General features: G+C 36.8%; 1 protein-coding gene across 2 annotated transcripts in view; it reads right to left on the bottom strand.

Moving 5' to 3' along the window:
• The window catches only part of COL25A1 (collagen type XXV alpha 1 chain), a 460,318-nt gene that overhangs the window by 72,642 nt on the left and 364,868 nt on the right, over positions 1-22,808 (bottom strand). For both annotated transcript variants that reach the window (XM_042933945.1, XM_042933946.1), the window contains exons 11-12: positions 15,318-15,344; positions 13,037-13,081 (exon numbers count right to left, since the gene is read on the bottom strand). In XM_042933945.1, the coding sequence (XP_042789879.1) occupies positions 13,037-13,081; positions 15,318-15,344 (72 nt within the window). The remainder of the gene's footprint in view (positions 1-13,036; positions 13,082-15,317; positions 15,345-22,808) is intronic.

The raw sequence follows: 22,808 nt of genomic DNA, 5'->3' as shown, positions 1-22,808 counted from the left end.
TTATTATTTAATACCACATATTTATTTTCACATAGTATTCATGATTGTCTTATGAACAGTTTATAATCCATCAAAGTCAGGTGCGATCATATGTTTGATCTGTCCCAAATAGTTGAATACTTAGGTTGTTTCTAATTTTCGCTATTAAAGATAAACTAAAACAAACACCTCTATAAATATGTCTGAGCTGTCAGCAAAGAGCTGGATGTGAGGCTTAAGCTCGCAAACCATGAGATCATGACCAGAGCTGAAGTCAGACACTTAACCAACTGAGCCACCTAGGCACCCTTGTATCTCTCTATTTCTGAATGCATTTCACAAATACTGAAGGACATTCCAAAAAGAGTAATAACAAAAACCAGAAGCTAACATCTAAACTTCAGGTAGAATGATAAAGTTTTCTCTATTATATTTTAAATTCTAAAGCTATTCCCAATGTATTACTCCCAAATGACAACATGTGTATTTGAGCTAAAAGTTGGTTTCAACTTTTATGAAAGTTTTATAAAACTTTTATGAAAGCTGGCTTGCTACTTTTTCTTCCTTTCCTCTTTCCTTCCCTTCTCTCTCTCTCTCTCAAACCAATGCTCTTTATAACCCTAATGTAAGACATCACTCAAGACTCCTACGATTATTTCAGGTGCTGCTAATCAGGGTCAACTCGAAAGAATACTGAAAGAAAGGAATGCAGTTGTCTTATGAAACTGAGTGTTAAAGGGAAGTAGGTCATTTAGTGATAATATTGCTTACCTGATGGCAATTGTTTTCTATTCTGGCAATGGGAATTTACAATGAGCTGTAGCTTAAAATTTTCAGCATAATATAATTTTACATTCACTTGTCAAAACTGATTTTGTTTAAGTACTGCATTTTCAAAAAGAATTCATCCAAACAGAAGAGGAAAATAACTACAAGGAATGTGGACCAGTAATGGGTGGAAAGAATTATTCTGATCAGAACATGGCATTGGTCTTTTTTTTTTTTTTTTTTCTGGGATGTTTAGCTCTTCCTTAGGTTTATTTTTTTCATTTATTTTTTAACTTTTTTATTTGAGTACAGTCAACACACAACATCATATTAGTTTCAGATGTACAACATAGTCATTCAACTTCTCTATAGGTCATGCTATGCTCACATAAGTGTAGCTACGATCTGTCAGCATACAACAGTCACAGTGATATAATATCACTGACTCTCCTTATGCTGCGAACATAGCATCAGTCTTAAGGCCTTTCTCCTACTTCTGAGGTTGGTGTGTTGGTGTGCACAGGCAGTAAAATAAAGACTAATGGTCACTGATAACCCATATGAAACACTGAAGTGTACTGGACCTTTTTTCTTGACTGTCACAGTGCACAGAGAGATCTCAAAGGCTTGAGGAGTGAGCAGAACAGACATTTAGTCCCCTTCTGCAGGCAGTCATGGTGCGAAGTGGCTGTCCCTTATATAAGGCTTCAGGGTCTCAATGGCTTTGGCAGCAATTGGGTACATATCACTCGGTAGAGGAGGATTCTTTGAAAGTAGTGAGACACCCAACAGGGACTTTTAGATACAACTGTTTGGGGAAGGGGTGCCTGGGTGGAGCGGTCCATTAAGTGTCCAATTCTTGATCTCAGCTCAGGTCATGATGTCATGGTTCAGGAGTTTGAGCCCCACATCGGGCTCTGCACTGATGGTGCGGAGTAGCTTTGGGTTCTGTCTCTCAGTCTCTCTGCCCTCCCCTGCTTGTGCTCTCTCTCTTTCTTTCAAAATAAATAAATTTAGATATAACCGTTTGGGGAAAAGTCAAGAAAATGGGGTTTCTGCTCTCCACTCCTATTTTTTTTTTAATTTTTTAAAAATGTTTTTATTTATTTTTGAGACAGAGCATGAGCAGGGGAGGGGCAGAGAGAGAGGGAGACACAGAATCTGAAGCAGGCTGCAGGCTCTGAGCTGTCAGCACAGAGCCCGACGTGGGGCTCAAACTCACAAACTGCGAGATCATGACCTGAGCTGAAGCCAGACGCTTACCCGACTGAGCCACCCAGGCGCCCCTCTCCACTCCTATTTTTTCTCTCTAGTTTACTCTAGTTTAGTTTTCTACTCTAGTTTCCTAATGACAAATGAGTATTAACACCAACTTGGGCGAAGGTGGATACAAAATGACCTACAGATTTTGAAATTTATAGAAATGTAGCATTTTACAGCATGATACTATAGCATAAAATTCTAGCCCCGATCTTTAAATGTTTTTAATGTTCTAGAAAAGTCATGTGTCAGTCTGTACACCTGTCACCTCCTTCAGCCTCGGCTCAAATGTCTCCCATCACAGGGGTTGCCTGGATACCTCAACACCATGGCACCACCGCTTCCTAGGCCCACTGTCTGACTTTATTCTCTTTGTTGCAGTAATTATCACACCAGGTATACTCGTTCGGTTTCAAATCTGTCTCCCCTACTAGGAATGCCGCGTTTCAGAAAGAAAATACAGGACGTCTACTCAAATTTCAGTTTCAGATAATCACCACAATTTTCAAGTTACACATATTCCAAACACTGAACGGGACATAGTCATATTAGAAATTAGGGGTTGTTTACCTGAAAGTCAAATTTAACTGGGCATCCTGTATACTATTTGGTGACCCTATTTCTCGCCCCACCCCCTCACCACCCTAAAATATGGACTTGCTCTATTTTGTTCATTCCTCTTTCTACACTGCCTGGAAATGGTACCTTAAACATAATAATTGTTCAGTACATATATGTTGGAGAAAGGAATGAATACAGGAGAAGCAAACACATTAAGCCCACATTAAGATGTGCAGCTTATAGGCCTGGGGAGAGAGTGAGACAGCAAGACTTCTCTTCTAGGAAACTGGAAAAACCTGCAAGCATGGTGGCAAGAGATGGCTCTTTGTCTCAGCTACAGCAAGGCAGGCAATGGTGGGAAAAGAGAAGGGGACCCAGGAAAAAGATGGGAGAGATGTTAACCCAACAGTGACCTCTCCAGTCACATAGGTTAGTCTGAAACATCAGAACTGAAGAGCAAAGGAACAGCTTGGGGTAAGTGAAGGGTGGGGTGCATTGGGGGAAGGAGTCCTGTGAGGGGCAGGATGCCTTGAATGAGCAGAACTTTCATGGCTTCCAAGGGGCTCATGCTCCTGAGCTCTTCCAGTACTCTGTCAGAGGAAAGGTGCCTAGAGCACCAAAGGCTGCCACAGTTCTGCCTGTGGGTACAGAGACTGGCCCTTCTATGTATTTCCATATATTCTTCTATCTGCTCCTTCATGCACCCCTGTGCCTCAAATGGAGGGTGAGCAGTAGCTGGTGCAGTGCTGGTTCCATGAATTATCATGTCGTCCAAAGTTCCCACGAGATTCTTTCAGAGCTTGTATGTGTGGTCATTTACCTCAGGTAAACGAGGTACCTCATTTACTTAGAAAATTTTCTTGAACTCATGATACCCACATATTATTATTATTATTATTTGTTGTTGTTGTTGTTGGACTACAGATGTCACCTGGTGATTCCTTATTCCTCAGACGCCTGATTAAACTTGGCTCCAGGCCCGATTTCACAGGTGAAGGAAGTCGTGATATGCTCCCCGTGACCCTTCTGCTGGGGTTCATCTCTGTTTTGCCCCAGACCAGTTCAGATGGATTTAGTCAGTTTCTTCACCAGTTTCCTCCAGAACCCTACTCTCCGCAGGCCTTTTGTGTGTTCAGGATTGAATATCTCATGTTCCTGGGAAGGTGTCACATCACAGAGCAGGTGGTTTTCCTCATCTGGCTGGCTTCTTCATCTCCCCTTTCCATCTCACCTTCCTCCTTCCTTTCCTCCTTCCTAGACCACCCTGTGCATTCAGCTTCACTCTCTCTAATGTAAAATGATTTAGAAGTTTCTAAAAGGCTTCTGCTTGCATGCTCAATCTCTAATTCTTTTCCTCCTTCTTGCCTAAAGGCAGAGGAAGCTTTGTAACTTGGTCAAAGAACACCCAGAAAACCTGGGTGGGTTTGGTTATGTGTCCTGTAGAGGGCTCTGTCTTGTTTATTAAATCAGCAAAATCACTTCCTAAAATTAGAATCTCTCTTGCCCACATTGGTAATACGAATACTAATGAGTAGAAAGTTGACAGGTCTATCAGCTAGCAGCTTAATAAAAACATTCTATTTCAGAAAATTTCCTGAAATGGGTCTTAAAGTGATTAAAGTCATAACTAAACTAAACCTAGTAACCAAACATTCATTATGCTTTTTAAAACCAGTACAGATGTCTATGGGGCACCTAGGTGGCTTAGTCCATTAAGCATCTGACTCTTGATTTCAGCTCAGGTCATGATCTCAGGGTTCTGGGGATGGAGCCCCACGTCGGGCTCTGTGCTGACAGCGTGGAGCCTGCTTGGGATTCTCTCTCTCCCTCTCTCTCTCTGCCCCTCCTCTGTTTGTGTTCTCTCTCTCTCTCTCTCTCTCTCTCTCCCTCTCTCTAAAAATAAGTAAATAAACTTTATTAAAAAAATAAATAAATACAAATGTCTAAAACTGTAAAATAAGTAAACATGGCAATTGTATCGATAATATTATGGTATGGACTATTTCAGAAATAAGTCTGCTAGTGACTTTTTACTTTTTGTACTGCTAATGTAGACATAAATGTACAAAATACAATTTGAACAAAGAAATTCGGATGCAAAGAGATAGCTAAGAATTTAGTGCTCACAGAAAACAGCTAAGTTGTGTTATTTTGGGTGAAATTTACATAAATGAAAATCATGTGCCTTGAGCACACCCTTAAGATTTGAAGGTCAGGTTTGAGCAGAAGTACACATGGATGACCCCACAGGGCTAATATCCTCCCTTCTCTTCTTAACCCTAGTCCTATTATTCACCACCAAGGGCCTGGGGGGTTGTGTGTGAATATCATAGCCTGCAAGCTTTGCCCACAGCTCCCTATCGATAGCTGCTCCAAGGTCACACAGGTTCAGGTGTGCACACGCCAGTTTGTGGTTACTCATGGGAATATGGACCTGGAGAAGAGACCAATACAGGCATTGAAAGTAGAATCAGGACAGTTGGGGCAGGAATTCCTGGGTCGTTAGGTGCCTGGGACAGGATTCAGAAGTGGGGAGATTGGGCTTTGAGTAGGCATGCCTCCTTGGCCCTGTGGACTCCTCACACTGTGGGGAGGGTCACACAGGAAGAACAGAACAGGCAAGATGAGAATCACTGCTTGCCTGGGTCTAAAGGAAACACTATCCAGCATTTCATTTTGAAATAACTTATAAAAGGTACCAAAATGAGCAAACACCAGCCAGAGAGCACGGTGCCACATAGGGTTGTCTTTTCCATATATATATAAAATTATTCACCGTGTGTACTTTCACAGGGAAAAAAAGATTAAGAACAAAGTCTTCTGTTTGGGGAAGAAATAATCAAAATAGGATAAAGGGGGCTGTGTGAAGTGGAAGAGTTTCTTAGCACTGGGATAAATCAGATATAGTATAGCTGTTCCGCTTCCTTGTGTTAACACAAATGTCTTCTACCTTAGACAATTAGTGACAATTCTTGCAACTTCCCGTGGAACTGGGACGGCTAGAAAAGAAATCGCAGTGGTAGTAGCTAATCAGCGTCTGGCATTTTCATAGGCAGGGAAGGAGGGAGAGGCCATGACCTCTGTGTGCCCACTTACAGAGAAACTCCGAAGTTTTGTGGGATGTTTGGGGGAAAACACTCATTCACGCTCTGCATGTTGGTAGGAAAGAATGAATCCCCAGGCGTGACTAGCAGCCACCCAGCAACCAAGGGGAGAGCAGGCGCTAGGGTGAAGGCCGCAGCCAGGAGGCCGGGGCGAAGACAGGAAAGAATCTGGATTCTCAGTGATAAGGTTTAGTTGCCAGAGCAAAGCAAAGCTGAATCCCTCATCAGTGCCAGACTTTCAAGTTCTCTGACCAAGAAACACCTTTATTTTTCATAAGTAGTTCTGTTAAGTATTCTAGGACTTGCAACATAATGTGCCTTCAATAATATATCCATTTTTTAAGGTTTTAAAACCCAGCTAATTTCTTCTTTCCTAAAGCATAGTTCTTAATGATCTATGTATAGTTTGAGTGATAAATTCCCTTTTTTTCTTGGGAAGAGAATGTGTCTAATTATTAATAGAAATGTTAAGTGGTTATGTCCAACTGGAAAAATTCTAAAGACCTTTGAAGAGTCGTAGAAAGAAATAATAGTTCTTACTAACATTTGCTTATACAACCAGGAGACTTCTGAGTCATGGAGTTATTAATGCCCCTAAAACAGAGAGGAACATAGTCTATCCTTATTTAATATTTTATTTAAAAATATTTAACATATTTTAAAAAGTTACATTTATTACTTTTTTTCTGATTAAATTTTGAGGTAAATATTATAATCTTCATTTGATAAACGAAGACACTAAGGTTCAGAGAAGGTAGGTAACTTGCCCAAGGTCATACAAATACTGAATGGCAGAGCTGAGATATTCTGAATTTAAGATCCTCATTGTCAATGGTGGAACCAGAGTCTTGTGCAGTCAGATCAGACTGTCTGGTTTTGATGCTGAACTCCATCACAAACACCTCGGTAACTCTGGACAAAATATTTATCCTTTCTGCGCTCCCATTTCCTCATTAATAAAGAGGAGATAATGCTAGTTCTCCCTTCATAGTATTGTTATGAGGAATAAGTGAGCTATTCTGCACACAACACCAGGGACAGTGCCTGACAGTAAATGCTGAATACATGTTAGTATTTATTATAAACTGCACGCTTGTGTTGTCTGCATTAGGCGAGAAGGCAGAGAAGGGAATCCTGAAAGAAATTCGATTTCTCATAAATTAATCCCACTGATGCTATCTCACAGTTGGAAAATGGTTACTATCCATTTGACAATGTGGGCTTGTATCAAATAGATGGAATTGGGTAGATGCTAACCTGTTAGGATTGTCACAATACGTTATTTCATTGCAGCCTTATTCTTAATACAAGTTTCCAAAATCCAGAGTATCATTTAGAGGTCAGAGCTTATGATACAAGAACAGGCTTTGTGGCTTACATTGATTTAATATTTTAAAGGTCATAAGCTTGGAGAGAAGGTAGACCATGATGAACACAAAAGCCCCACAGTAGTTGATCATACAGTGTTTTAGAAACCAAATTCTAAGACCAAGGTGGTCTGCAATTTAATTTGTAAGTACTGCACCATAGAGGTAGTTTCTCTCCCCTTGCCAAATACCACTCACCTGTTAGGTCTCGCTTATAGTCACTTACCTATTCAGAGAAGCATTAGTTGGCCCTCTGCACTAGGCTGGGCTGCCCTATGCTACTATGCCACATTCATACTGCAATGTAACCGTTTTTTAGTATAACTGTTCATTCAATGTCCCCATCCCCAGTTAGGCTGCAAATTCCATGATGGCAGAGACAGCTTTAATGTCAGTGCTCAGATGGTGCCTGGCACTTAGGAGTAAGGGCTGAACGGATGATTGAAAAAATCAGCAAGTGAATCTGTGGATACATTTATGGGAAGTTAAAAAAAAAAAAAAAGCTTTCCCAGATTATGTATGCAAGTGAATCAGATCTAGTAAATCAGCATTTTTGTGATCCTTTCTACAAAACATACTCTTTTCAATTAAAATGGAAAATAAGTGGACTTGATGATATCATAATTCAAACACGTTTGCCTTATTGTTTGTTTTGCAACAGCCTGTGAGCAGCTTGCCTTCTCTTACACCCCTTTTCCTAGGAATCCCATCCCTCATGTTTTGTTCCTCCCCTCTCCCAATATTTTAGTGGAATAACAGAATTTAGTAGAATGATAATTATTATCAAATTCTAAAGTAACATGCCGAAAAGAAGTCAGGGGGAAAGTAGTTTTAAAAAATCTTTACTACACTTGATTTATTTCAAGTCAACATTAAACTACCTCTTATAACTAACTTATCACTCCTCTTTAAAGGAACTCAAAGTTAATTACATAAAGAATAGAAACACTGTTTGTTCCACTTAACAAGTAAAATTGAATGAAAAGTCTCTTTAAGAGTAAGCTTATATATAAAAATGCCTGAGAATGTACGAATCACATTCAGGGATGAAGTGATTTGACTACTTGGGATGTCCTGTAATAGGAAAATGATGGTATTTCTTTAAGAAGAAAGGATGCATCCTATTGTTATAATTACTAGAGAAAAAAGTGATGCGTTCTTAGAATTCTAAGGTACATAATTGCTAACTGTAGGAAATAGAAAAATTAATAAAAATAATTTGTCTCAACTTTAACCTGCAACATGATTGAATTGCTGTAAGATACTTTCCCTGAATTATTCATTAATCTGGAATCAGAAATCACTTATTTCATTTACTCTGAATATCTTCACAACTGTATTGGATAATGGATAACTGAGTAAATTCTGTGATAGAAAAATCTTAAGCTAACCAACCAGAAAACAAACAGAACATAATATATTCAAATTCTTCAGGAATTTAATTCAGACTATTTAATGTTAGATCCAAGGCAGCCAAAGAAGAGTGTATTTAGTTGTTAAAGTAAGTGAATCAAGAATAAAAAATACTGAGTTCATTGAATAGCCCACTTAATAGACTTGAATAAATGACTTGACCTTTGGAAGTCTGAGAGCTTCAATTTATCTGCTCTCTAAATATACTTACAATAAAAATGCCATTAGAAGTATGCTGTGAGGATTAATGTCAGTGAAGAACTGAGACCCATGGATAAGAGATGAAAAGGAACTCTAAATACCATAACTATAAACTAATTAAAATTTAATGTTCCTTAAAAATCACATAGCTATCTGAGATAGATTCATAGATGATACACTAACATCATTTTTTATTTATATTATGTTTTGAAGTTTCAAAAATAATAAATTCTAGAAAATATTTGAAAAATACGTGAACAAGATCTTCTGATGTTTGTCTTTTGTTTTGGAGACAATCTCTAGGAATGTGGGGCCTGAGAAAAATTCTAGCTTGCTTAAACAAAACCATTGGTTTTTAATCCTGAAAATCTTTATCATTATTTTCATAGTAACAAACAGACAAGGGTGTTAACTGCACCAATTAGACTTTTAAAGTACTTTGTCTTTGTCCCTAGATCTCTTTGATGGCATTTGCACAGTGCTGGGCACTGATTGTTATGCAAGTAAACTGTCATTATGATGATTTGTTTTTATGAGTGCCAATTAATGTGAAAATATGGAAAGGGTAAAAAATATGGGGTGATAATAACACCTAATAAAAGCTGAGATTTAAAAAGTTCTGATACACACACACACATATACAAAAATTATAGACAGCAATTTATTTTGTCAAAGGATTCTTCAGTTTAAAAGACAGTTCTACTACCAAATTATTTTTAAAATCTCCCACTTCTCCAGTATATCTGAGGAGTAGGGTTTAATTTGGAAATGTTCAGATATACATGTCTTCATATATACATGTGGGTGTGTGTATGTATGAGAGAGAGACAGAGACAGAGAGACAGGGATAATGAATATTGGACCACAAACAAAATGTTAATTATACCTTTAACCAACAAGATCTATTCTTGAGAATTACAAAATTTTTGTGTCCAATACGATTAGCTGAGAAGAAGAGGATAACATTTCATGTTTTTAGGTGAGACTTTGTATTAACTGTGCCCCAACTACTTTGGCTGCTGGCAACAAATCTAAATTATGGAAACAACAGCTTGCAGAATTGGGAACAGAGAATGCTAGAAGCTGGTTGAATTGGAAATGAGACACGGGTGACTTTATCTCTTAGAGACTTAGAAACAAATTAGTACAGCTCTCATTTTACAAATGAAACTGCCTTGAGCCCCGACAGGAAAAGGGTCTTTCAAAGGCTGCACATGAGGTGAACGCACAGGGCATCCTGCTGCCAGGACAGCGCTCCTGGGCAGGTGAGTGGAGAGAGAGCCGGGGGACAGAGAAAGATTTTACCTTCCTGGGTCTGTTTGCATATTCATATTCTTCCTATCATGATTCAGCTGGCTTCTGCTCCCTGCTGGAGGATAAACCTAGGACTCATTTGCTGAAATTCTTATAGCACAATCCTACTCCTACTACTGCTACTGCTACTATAGATACTTGATAACATGTACTGAGCATCTATAACATCGCGTTCACTTTAGGGACATCATCTGGTTAATACTGCAAGGTCTGTGTTTACATTTTACACCCAAGCCTTAAAAACATTATGTAACTTGTCCAAATGAGGATGAGGATCTGAAGCATTCTCTCTCTGACTGCAGAGTCCACACTGTTTCCTACCACACATTTCACAGAAGGATACTTGGGAGCCCTTTGTGGATTGTGATGCCAGAAAGAGCTAGATTAGGGTTTAATGCCATGTTCCTGCTTATGTAAGTCCTTTCTCCTAATACAATCTGAATAACTGGAAGACATTACAAAAATAGGAAATATTTAGATTAGCAGTTACAGTGCCAATATTTGAAGGAAAATAGTGTAAAAAAAAAAAACTCACTACCAAGTTTATTGGCCAAAGCCAATCACCAGTTTTGTCAATCTGAATGGATGGAAAACAAACAAAATATATTCTTAAAACAGTTTACTTTTCTTTCTTTTTTATAAGGAAAAAATCTTTCTATTTTATAGTTGTTATTTGTTGTATTTCTGATGGCTTAGAAATCAGATCTTCATTAATCATCTGAAAACTGTTTTCTGAGCAACAAAAGTACTTCTTTGGAAAAGTGAAATTGTGATGTAGGAAAAAATATTTTCTTAAGACAGTTTGAGAACATTTAGGTGCTTTAAAAAATTATATCATTGTAAGCTCTTTTCTTAGAAAAACAAATTATAGAGATCCAAAACACATTTCATATGCTTAAGTACAGAATTATTACTCTATTTCCAGCTTTTTTTTTTTTTACTGTCTCAATGACCTGTTATTTCAATGAAAGGGACTCAGAGTTTTTGCACTTTATTTTCCTAAAGATGATATAGCAAATATTAGATAATGACTAGCATTAACAGAAATTTCATTCGCAAAGTTTTAGGTTAAATCCCATGGAGTAAGAAGAAACAATCTTAAGCTACATTTTGCTAATACCTTAATAAAAGTGTGAAATTATTTAACTTCCCTAGGTCTTATAGAAAACACTTTAAAATGCCACAAAGATGTATAACAAGACATAAAACTGCAAATATTAACTGTCTATTTCCTTGAAATATAATTTAAACTTGGTGACTAGGACAAGAAAATGTCACATTCCTTTCTCTTGCTAAGGAAATTGCATATTTCCTCTGCAAAAATAAAGAATACGTGGTCTTCATAAACATATATGTGACAGTTTTAAAGTTGTTTTGTTTCAGGTTAAAGGTTTCTATAAATTTTCATGATTGCCTCAAAGTTGAAAAAAAAAGAAAAGCAAAGAAGAGAAAGAAAAACATTAGGTGTACAAGCTTTGTTTTTTACAATTTAAAAAACATTCCTGTTATATCTATATTTTGTCCTCTGTAAATATTATCTTGACTTAAATAATTTTAAAATCCATCTGAGAGTGAATATACTTTCAAATTTTTATGTTTCCTTCCATGATCTGCAATGTTCTAAATAGAAAGTTAATCTTTGCTCTTCACCAGGATTTGTGAAGCAAACAGACATGCATTTTATTAAGTGGAAAATAGAGCAGTGACCTGGGCAGTTCAGTGCTGATAGCTGCACAGTGCTTGGTTGTGGACTAAAGGATACCATAAGCTTTGGTTGAGGACATTAATTTCACTAGGAATTGAGTAATTCTGGAAGCAGCAAGCCTCTTTTAAGACACAGGTCAGTCAAATTTCCAGAATTTCATTAAAATAAAATGAAGGAAAAGTTTAATTATAAAATCAAACACTGTCATAAGGGTTTCATGTCTACTTACCATTTAATCCTCATATTGACCCTAACAGGTAGAAACTGTTATTGTCTCCCTTTTATAGATGAGGAAACAGAGGCCAAAGAATTCAAGGACTTGGCCAAAATTCATGTGGCCTCTACGTGGCAGACTCATGCCTTTTGCTAGCCACTCGATAGATTTTAAATAGTGATTGTTAATGTCTTATTAGAGAAGAAAAGATGGACAAAATGGGAAAGGTCACTAATAGGACTATTCTGTCTGTAAGCATTGGGCTCACTATGTTTTCAGAATTTAATCCAGAGTGCATGGATTTAAAATTCTCTGTTGAACACAGCTTATGGGTCACAAGATTTCACAGGGCCAGTCCAAAAACTCTGAGGGAGGCAAGAAAGTCCCTAGCCCAGCTCCCTGGCTCCTGGTAGACTGGCTTTGTTAGCTGCCATTATGGCTTTCCTGGTCTCTGTAGAGATTTTAGATTGAAAAGCCAGTCAGAACTGTTGGGGAGCAAAGAATAGCAGACCCACCTGTGAGATGATGCTAGATGCTCTCTGTCCAACCGGTAAGTATGTTGCAGAATAGATACACACACACACACACACACACACACACACACACACACGTCTATGTAGAGTTGCAGGGTTTTCTTATTTTATTTTCCCCTCATTATTAACAGAACAATAAAAGTGTACTACCAGAGCTTGGCAAATCTATTTAAATCCTAATTTTTCTTAACAGTAAAAAGAGCTTGCTCCGAGATTCAGAATATTCCAATAGGCTCCTTCTGTAAGAATAACTTTTGTTAATGAAGGAAATAATACATGTTACTTTTGTCATGACAAGAATAACCTGGGCATATTTTGTTTATCACAATTAATGTTAAACACAAAGTTTTTCCTATTCCATGTATATTTATAAGAGAGACATAGTTGTATCTCCTACAAAACTTATCAAAATAAAATGGAAAATTTTCTAAGAGTTTCTATTTACTGTATCATTAGAAATTAAATTAGTTTGATCTTTTGCACCATAACGTCCCCATATTTCAAAAGCATATGTCATGTTTTTATAAGTATGTAAACTTTTTACTAACATTACCGACTAGAATAATTCTGTGATTTGAATCCCCCTAAAATCATCAAAAATATTCTATAGAACTTACCTTTTGACCATTCACCCCTGGAATTCCAGGCATTCCAACAGAACCCTAAGTAGAGACATGATTGAATTAAGTAGATGTAATCACAAAATATTTCAAGTCTAAATTTATATTCTATTAGTTATGTCAGCCATAACTTTACTTTGCTAAAACATGTGTGGGAGGCTAAGTTTTTCAGATCTTATCCACTGTATTCAAATATATAATGTAAGCAGATTATCAAGCATTCCCAGAAACTATGCAGTTAAATTTAACCATGTTTCCAAATATCCACTTAACCCTAATATGATTTTAAAGAAATTCACATCACAAATTGAGATCTACAGTGATCAGAAAGACATCTGGCTCTAAATTTGGGTGCTTTTAAGAAACAGATTGGTTTAGTTCCATCTGGAAAAACCTAGCAGTAACAGTAACTCTTGAATTTCATGAGTTTAAATACCATAACACAAAAGGTAATTAAAATAATAATCACTTGTTCCATAATTAGTCAAAAAGGAGATCCATACTGTAAACTCAAGTTTGTTGTATTTGAAGCATTTTCTCCCAGACTTTCAGGGAGTACATTTAAGCCATGTGAGTGTGAATATGTTGCCTAAATACTAGAAAAGGTGTTACAAATGTTAAACAGGGAGTAGGAATAACACAACAGTACATCAAATATTGTTAAGTGTGTGTATGTGCATGCCCACTGGGACATGGATGTACATGTGTATGGATGATTATGAATAGTTGGACACAGGTGGGATGAACTGAGGATAAGAAACCTAATGTCACCTGAAAAATTCTATGACATTTACCTGGATATAGAAACATTAACAAATGTTTTTATTTTTTACTTTATTTTTAAAGTTTATTTATTTTGAGAGAGAGTGCATGCACAGGGAGGGGCAGACAGAGAGGGAGAGAATCTCAAGCAGGTTCTGCACTGTCAGCACAAAGCCCGATGTGGGGCTCAATCCCACGAACCATGAGATCGTGACCTGAGCCAAAACCAAAATTTGGATGCTTAACCAACTAAGCCACCCAGGCGCCCCAACAAATGTTTTAAAATAGTGATGTCATTTCCCTTTCAGGCTCTGGAGAAACCATTTTTAAATAAAATGTGCTTATTCTTTGTCTCACACTAGATTTTCCTAAGTTGATGTACAATATTAAATTTCTTTAGTAATAATGGGAAAAGGTTTTTTTTTTTTTTAAAAGAGTAAATATAAACCTGAAACTGCTCTGAGAGAGAAAGTCTATTAAAAACATAGTCATGAAAAAATATGTATAGTTATTATTTGCAAAACAAATTGAGATAGCAAGTTCCTTAGTGCTTTTGGTAATTATATCGAGTGGGTCATTAAAAGACTTCCTGAAGCCTCAGGCAGTAATTTTATCCTGGTTGCATATGGATTAGGGTAGCTTCACAATTTCACACCATGCTTAATAGAGACATTATTGCGCAGGACAAAGTGTTCTTATACACAAGTTGTCTCACAACTCATTGGCTTTTACTTGGTTTGTAGGATTATGTTTCAACAGATGCCACATGCCCAGCACTTGGGGGATAAGAAGTCTCTATCTTTGATGGATTCCAAAGATAAAGAATAATCACTTTTCCACCTGTTGTAACACAATTGTTTTCTTTAGTTTTCTGCAGGTTAAATATCCCTGTTCCCCCCATTGTGAGGTGGGAGTTGTAACAGGGAATGGAGACTTAGCGATATTTTGTTGGCAGCGGGCCATCTACCTGCTATTGATATATTTACTACTGTAGTACTGATGTTATTTTAGAAGCACTAGACTCTTTCCATCAGAATGTAATGGTGAATTCTGATGACTGAGAAATGACAATCAGGAAGTCACCTAAGCAAAGGAAAACACTAGTGGGCCAATCGAATACAGTCACCAAACAAGTAAATCTTTTGTTCTGGTCAGTGCTAAGGTCATTTGGTAATAATATATTTGAGCAGGACGATGCATTCAATCTGCAATGTCATTTGACCCTTCAAATTCTAAGTTTTGTCACAATGCTTTACCACTATTTTAATTAAAAGTTCAATAACCTACAAGATCGGGGCAGACAGCTTAAAAAGAATTTACTCTGGATATATTGGATTTTCTATAATGGAGTTGATTAGAAATCTAATGACTCACATTATGATTGTATTTTTAGAAAGCAAAATGCACAAACCAGATTGCTTCGGCATGGCTTACAGTAGCTAATTCTATTCACCTCTCATGCTAGCCATTAGGCAATGCGAACATAATTACTTCCCCAGTACTGTTTATACTCTACCTTTTGTCCTGGAGGCCCCAGAGGACCCTAAAAAAAGAAAAACTGTTCAATTAACATAATAATGTAACCATTTAAACTTAAACGACCAATTAAAACTGTCGTAGTCTGCAAAGGATCCCTTTGCTGTGCAGAAATATGCTGATGTTTTGTACATCGAGGAAAACGAAAATTATTGGTTGGAAGTACACAATAGGTCTTTTCTTCTCTCTTGTTCTCTTTTGAAGAACATTAAACATATGCAGTAAGATTCAGATTTTTCCTTTAAAAAAAGAACCTTGGCTGTTACAAGCATCTGTTTCTTCAAATACCTGAAAATCTATCACATCAATCTCATTTAGAAGGCTGGAGATGTAGCTGCCAGAAGCAGTTAAAATGCAGTGCGGTTCCCCAACAAACAGGCACGTTATTTGACTTCTGCATCTGCAAAACTTCGGTAAGCAGATTTGCAAAAGAAATAATCGAATAGCATCACAAAGAAACATGTTTTACTCCATTCTTCCTCTTATGAAATGTGGCCAATTGACCTACACAAAAACTGGTTTACAAACTAGGGGATGCCGAGATCAATTGTAGCACTTAGGGTGTACCAGAAAAGGAACAAAAGATGTGGTCAGCTGTTGATAACCTACGATACTGGGGGTTGGGGGGGGGGGGTGGAGAATATGATATTTAGGAAGATGAATGGGGAAATTTACATACAAAGTGAAAATATGGCAGTTCTCAGATTTGGTAGTTTTTCAACCACAAAGTCAGCATTGGAATCCTTTTCACTTAATGTAGAACAAGGCACAATTTTGGGATGGTGGAAAAGAGCACAAAGATACACAGTTATAACTCTATTTATGTCTATTTTTAAATAAAAAAAATATTAAGCATTTTTCTAATTCTTTCAAAAACACTTTTAATTTTAGTATATTTTAACAGTTATACTTTTTATAATGCTAGCTTACTCTATCATTTCATGTTAACAAGCTCTGTATTCCATTATACCTTACCAATTACTAGCCTATTTTCAATGTGTGACATTTCAGACAATCAGCATCTTAAGTCATATTCTGTAACATTAAAGAAAGCACGAGAGTGCACATTAGAGGGAGAATTAGTCATTCATAAGTTTTTATGAAAAATACACAATGTTTAGGAGCATTCACAGAATCTGTTCCTCATAAATTATTTCGTAATCCTCACAGGAAGAATAAGAATTTCCTCATAAAATCAGCTGTAGGTTATTGAAAGTGCACTGTGCAATATCACCTTTGTATGTTCCTTTTTTATTTACTCAACCAACCAGCCTCTTAATGAGCTTGTTATCCGGCATATCTGTGCGGTCAGACATACTCCTTCCCTATCTCACTCCTTGTATTTAAAACTTTCCCTGTTTCAGATTTTGCAGAGAAAACAGAGGCTATCAGGTGTAAATTCCCTCAACACCATGTCTCTCATCAATCCAAACCCACGTGGACCTCCTTCCTATGTCAGAGGGAAAAGAGACACTCCTCTGTGGGAAGATTCATCCAGTAGACTCTGGAATCCATCCTTGCCTCTGTCCTAGGGGATCTTTCTCCATCAATTATCCCTGCATCTGTATCAGGGCCTCCTGCTTCAAACCAGTTCCTTCCCCTTAGTACATAAACAGGTTTAATCATCCCTCACTTGGGTAAATTGTTTGGGAAGTGAATGCTAATGCTAAGTAAAGGCAGAATTTGGAAGTTGTAGTGATGGGAGATGTGACAGTCGAAGACGATTTGGGTTTTATCATGGTCTATGATTCCATTTTCTCAAGCGTCTCCAGGGCATTTCACTTCTTAAAATGTTGACGTTAGAAAGGAAATCATATAACAAAAGGTGCATTAATTCAGTGTTTAGACTGAGAATGTATATGTTCAATTCAAAAAGGTTTGTTTCCCATTTAAACTTAACTTTGCCACTTGAAAAAATATTGTTCAGTACAACTGACAATTTGGTACATTGATGGACAACCCAGGAAAGGAAATCAGAGCAATTCCGAAATCAAGTGTTTTAACTAGAGACTAACATGTCTGGTATTTTCGCATATTGTCTCTGTTGCATGATCACATTAAATCAAAGATTTAGAAAGACTACCCATAACTGTGAAATCCATAAAATTAAATTGTCTATTTCAACACAATATTTCATGAAAATCAAAGGATAGCTATAGAGAAAATAAATAAAAACTTTTTCTTCACAGTTAGGAAATCATTTCTATTTTTGCTAAACTCTAAAAAAAAGCAGTTTTAAAAATGTAACATTAACTTTGAATTGTGAATACATGTCTTGTGGATTATTCATAACTACGTTGCCAAGGGTATATTCTCAGCTACCAAAAATGTGCATGTATTCCTTTGAATTCACTGGCAGGAAAAATGGTAGCAAGCCAAGGAGAGTGTCATCTGTTACTCGCAGGGGAGTGGGAATAAAGTGGAACTGGATATAAGGCACAGACGTACATTTGAGTAAGTATAGACACACACACGTACACGGGCACGAGCGCACCCCAAAGAGTTATTTTGCTTATATGTATGTGTTTTGAGTTTTCTTAGTTAATTATCTCATTATATATCTGTGACATTGTGGTCATTAAATTTAACTTTACCAATGAAAGCTTCACTGATCAAAAATTGATTTTGAAGTTAGAATATGTTGCTACCAGTTGATTAAGATATTCACATTTGAATAATCTTCTGGTTTTGACTATAAATATAAATTAATAAGGTTATGGGAAAATCCCATAGAACCATTTACTAACCATCTAACCTTCTTAAACTTATTTATATTTTCAGTGTGCTCAAAAGTCATTGGAATAATGGCTCAGATAAAAATGTCATAAGTTCATTACTTACTAGTCAAACTAGTGCTTTTATGATTCCTAAATTAAAGCCAATTATTCTAGTGTTTTAAGATAAAGTGTTTAAAAGTGTTTAAAAATAATTCCATTATTATTATCTCCATGACTTGTGTTTGGATCAAATCAATTTTTCTAAACTAAAGGGTCAATATTTTTAATTCTACTTTTATTAATCAATAAAGTGTTGCTTTCTAGATATTTTCTTGGTGGGCACCTTTATATTTGCATATGCTTTGTAAGGAACCAATTTAAGTGGGAATAATCTCATCTCTTCTATTTTTCAAAGTAATTTCTGTGTCTATGTCTCAAGATTAAAAACTGTACAACATATAGAATCTCTACATATTAAACTGTATTTCTTTAACTCCAAACGTGTTAAACTGTAATTTAAACCTTAAAATACACTCGTTTAGGTACAGGTTCTAGGTGATGTATTTGAAAGATAAAAACCCAGTGAGCCATTGAAAAATTCTAAGTGCGGAGTAATAACATCACTCATCTAGATGCAGAAAAAAATTTAAACCAAGGTTTTTGTGATCCTATGGAAGAGACCATGGAGAGCTATGCAAAACTTATAAACAAGAAATAAATTAGACAGCACACTTGATATTCTTTCCTGTTTACCTTCACCCCTGCTAGATTCCATATATAAAGATCATGTAAAATAGGTAGACTATGGTGAACAAGTAAGTCAAAGAAATATGATAGTCCTCATTTGGTGATTGCCTTCACCAGTAAGTGTGTTATTCAGGTCTGGGAGTGATCTTTTAGTCTTCCTGCTCCTAGCCCATCAGATAATTACTCAAGAATCACTCCATCCTGCCCTTTCCATCAGCTGTATTACTATGCCCTTGTTCAAACCCTCTTCTCTCCCACATAGTTGATGGGCATCTACCTGAGGGCCAATCAGCCTTTCGTCTCCTTCCACCTCTCTCTACAGTGCTGCCTGAGTGAGTTTTCTAGAAGACTAATCGGTTCATACCTTTCCTCTGCTGAAAACCCTTCAATGGCTTTCCATAGCTTTTGAGAAAGGTCAGAGCTTTTGTAATAGTGGTGGTTCACCACCGAGCCATGCTTTCACATCTCTGCAACTCTGTACCACTGGTTGTCTGTTCCTAATGGACTTCCTTCTGTTAGTCCTCCCTTCTTTACCCATTCCATCATTCAGAGCTCATTGCCCCCACGCATGGGCTTAGGTTCCCTTCTTTTGTTTTCCAAAGCACCCTTATGACAGCACTTCCTTCATAGAATTTACCAACAGTATTGTAATTGTCTGGTTACTTCTTTCATCACACTAAATGTCTTCTGTCATGCACAGTAGCTGGCATATGGTAATTGCTCAGTGAATCCTTCTGCATTCATTAATTCATCCACTTAATAGTTTTCTAGTACCCACTGAGTGTCAGGCAATTTTCTTGGTGCTGAGGAAATAGCAGAGAACAAAATAAACAAAACTGCATGCCCTCCTAGACTTCGTACTCTAGTGAATGGAGAAAGACAATAAACAAATAAACAAGTAAAATATAAAGTGTGTCAAGTGGTTAAGTGCTAAAGCAAACAGGAATAAGGATTAGGAGAAGTAGATGTGGTAGTATTGTAAAGTGTGGGGGGTACTTAGTGAAGGCCTCAGGGATAAAGTGTCTCTTGGACAGCGCTCTGGAGGAGGTCAGGCAGAGGCATGCATCTAGACGGGAAAAGAATGTTCTAGGCAAGGGAATACCAAGTACAAAAGCCAAGAGATGGGCACAGGCTAAGTGTGTTTAAAGAACACTGAGCAGGCTACAGGTAGGTAGTTGAAGGTGGCAATATGGATAGGGAAGGGAGATCATATTTGTATGGCCTTATAGGTTTTTGTAAGCACAACAGTGTTTACTTTGAGAATAATAACAATGATAGGAATAAATAAATACATAAAATAAGACAAATTTTTCGTGTACCATAGACAACAGTGTCTCAAGATGTTCATGAGAAGATTTTTCGCCCTGGCATTTACCCAAGTCATTCTAACACTACTGGCATACTCTAATAGCCTCGAGATTACTTCTAAATGCAAGAATGAGTGGAGGAATTCAGTTCATGGCTTCTACATTAACACAACCAAGCAAAAATCATCTTAGTTATACAGTCTCATTAATACGGAAAGTGTTGTGGATGTGGATGTGGATGTAGGTCCAAGGCCTCTAATGTACTTCAGAGAGCCATTATGCAAACCATAGCTAGAGTTATCAACTTAAGTTAATCTTCAAAGCACACAGTGAAGAAATGGATGTATCTATAACCATTATGCATTGGTTGCACTTTCCAGTTTGTAAAAATTAAAAAAAAAAACACTTTTTAATTAAAAAAGTTTTTTAATTAAAAAAAAGCTTGATCATGGAATGGAAATGAAATGAAATGGAATGGAAAAAAATTAATGAATTCTTCTGACACCATCAACGTTAGTACAAATTTGATTGAGGTATTAATTACTTAAACAGGATGCAGAGTTTCTAAATGATGTGCTTTGGGTTGCCTCTTGGGAGGTGTTTCAAGGCAAGTTCTGGTTGCCTGCTATTAGGAAATGATGTTCTGTGTGAGCAGGGGGCGGACACAGTTCCTGTTGTGTCCCTGATGGCTAACAGTAAAATTTGAAGCTTTGAAAGCTGCTGGTCATTTCTGGATACAAGAATATACAACCAGCTTCTGTAATAAAAAACACAGGGAACAAGAAAGAGGTGGTCCATCTGTGAAGGGGAGGATAGAAGCCCTAAACTATTAAGCCATTTAAAATTATTTCCTTTTTGAGTTAAGAATTTTTCCATGATTTAATAAAAGTTAGGCGAAATGAAGAAAATACATTAAAGTCAGGTTCTATAGGGAAGAATGATAACACATATCATCTAACTTCTGGAGTCATAAAATGTTAGTATCAGAATTTCTCAGGGACGCGGTATAAAAGACTGTAATTACAACTTTTTGAAAAATATTAACCTGGTCAAATGCATCACAAGATCAGAAAACACATTAGCCTGGTTTATAAGGAGTAGGAGGAAATTTGAAATAAACAATGAAAATTTGTCTTAGGAAGAATTCATTTAAGATATATAAAATTCCATTTTCTATCTGGATGTTTGATGAGGGGCGGTCATGAAGCATAAACTCTAGCCACTATTATATGTATGTCTGGAGTATAATTCAAGTCATGTTTTACAAGATTCAGATTTCATAGCTTAAGTGTGTGGAAATGCCAAACTAGGAACTATTGGGAAATGTTTAGAATATAAGAGAGTGTGCTGAAATGTTTTCAGTGTAAAAGCCAATGATTTAGTTGAACTGGGTATGAAGGAACACAGCATAAACAAGGAAGAGGGGGATAGTGCTGAGATGGGAGAGCCTCATATCTTGTTTTGAGTCTTTCATGGACTCTGTCTTCAGTCACACTTAATCATGTATATTTTCCCAAGCAGTCTCCTATTAGTCTTCACGTGAAGTTCTTAATAATTCTTCGAGGCTCAGCAGTCATAACTCACTTCCTTTGTGAGACTTCTCCAAGGCACCCAGACAGAGCTGGTTTTTATCCTCTTTGCTTCTCTAGCACATTTCAACTGGCTATATCTTAATATTTCACATATTTATAAAATCTATCTGACTAGGCAGCAAATTCTTCAGGTCATATATTTTACATCCTCAGTACCTAGGTCAGGGCCTAGCAAGTAAATATTGATTAAATTGAAAGAGTGAATTAATGAATATAAAAATTATTAAATTGCATTTACTGGATTTCCTCCACCATTTTACCACTCAAACCACCATACCTCTATCATCGAAAGGAGTTCCCAGTTTTGAGGCAGTGGTTTCTCTTTAAGTATCTGGGATTTTTGTGTCAATTATATATACAATTCCATAATTTCTATTATATTTCAAATTCTTATTATTAAACAATTTCCATTATTTCCTCTAAAAACAGGTCTACTTTGGAGACTATCAATAACATGGCATGTCTTTATAGAAATTTGTGAATATTTGATTTAAAAGTTTTAAATGGAGTAATTATTTTTTAAAAAGAATAAATTCTTTCTGACTTATTCATCTCATGTGCTGAGTTTTGGGGGTAAAAGGGATGAGTCATTTATTGGTGTTTCTCAAGATTATGAAGCCATGACCTCTGTAAGGAAAGTCTCTTAAAGCTCAGGAAATTAAAGAAGTAATACATTTTTTTCACTAGTTAACAAAACCAGGACCCAAGACTAAATATTGAGCATTAACTACCACCTCAGATTAAAGACAAAGCTAGGTATTTGAGAATCTGTGTTCTGATTAGGTCCCAAAACAGAGACTCTATCACCTCTCACCAGATATCCAGAGCTGAAATTAGCTCATTCCATCCCTTCTAAATATTTAATAAATTGTTTCTTGTTGCTGAACTCAAAATGGAAATGACCCGGAAAGAAGGAAAAATTAACAGGCTTCCTCTGCCCTCTGTGATTAAGCACACTTCCCTAGCGTGCCATAAAGGAAACAAATTTATGGTTCACAAAGGCCTATCACTGTACACTACACTCAGTAAAAAAATATTTCTATTGAGTAAAGTGTAAGTGCTTTTCCTATTTTAAATCAACAATGCTGAGAAACACTAGCTGCTAACA

This window comes from Panthera leo, chromosome B1 (genome assembly GCF_018350215.1).
Source record: "Panthera leo isolate Ple1 chromosome B1, P.leo_Ple1_pat1.1, whole genome shotgun sequence".
NCBI classification, from domain to species: Eukaryota; Metazoa; Chordata; class Mammalia; order Carnivora; family Felidae; genus Panthera; species Panthera leo.
The sequence above is the reverse complement of the archived record's forward strand: the minus strand, read 5'-3'. Positions and strand labels throughout refer to the sequence as shown.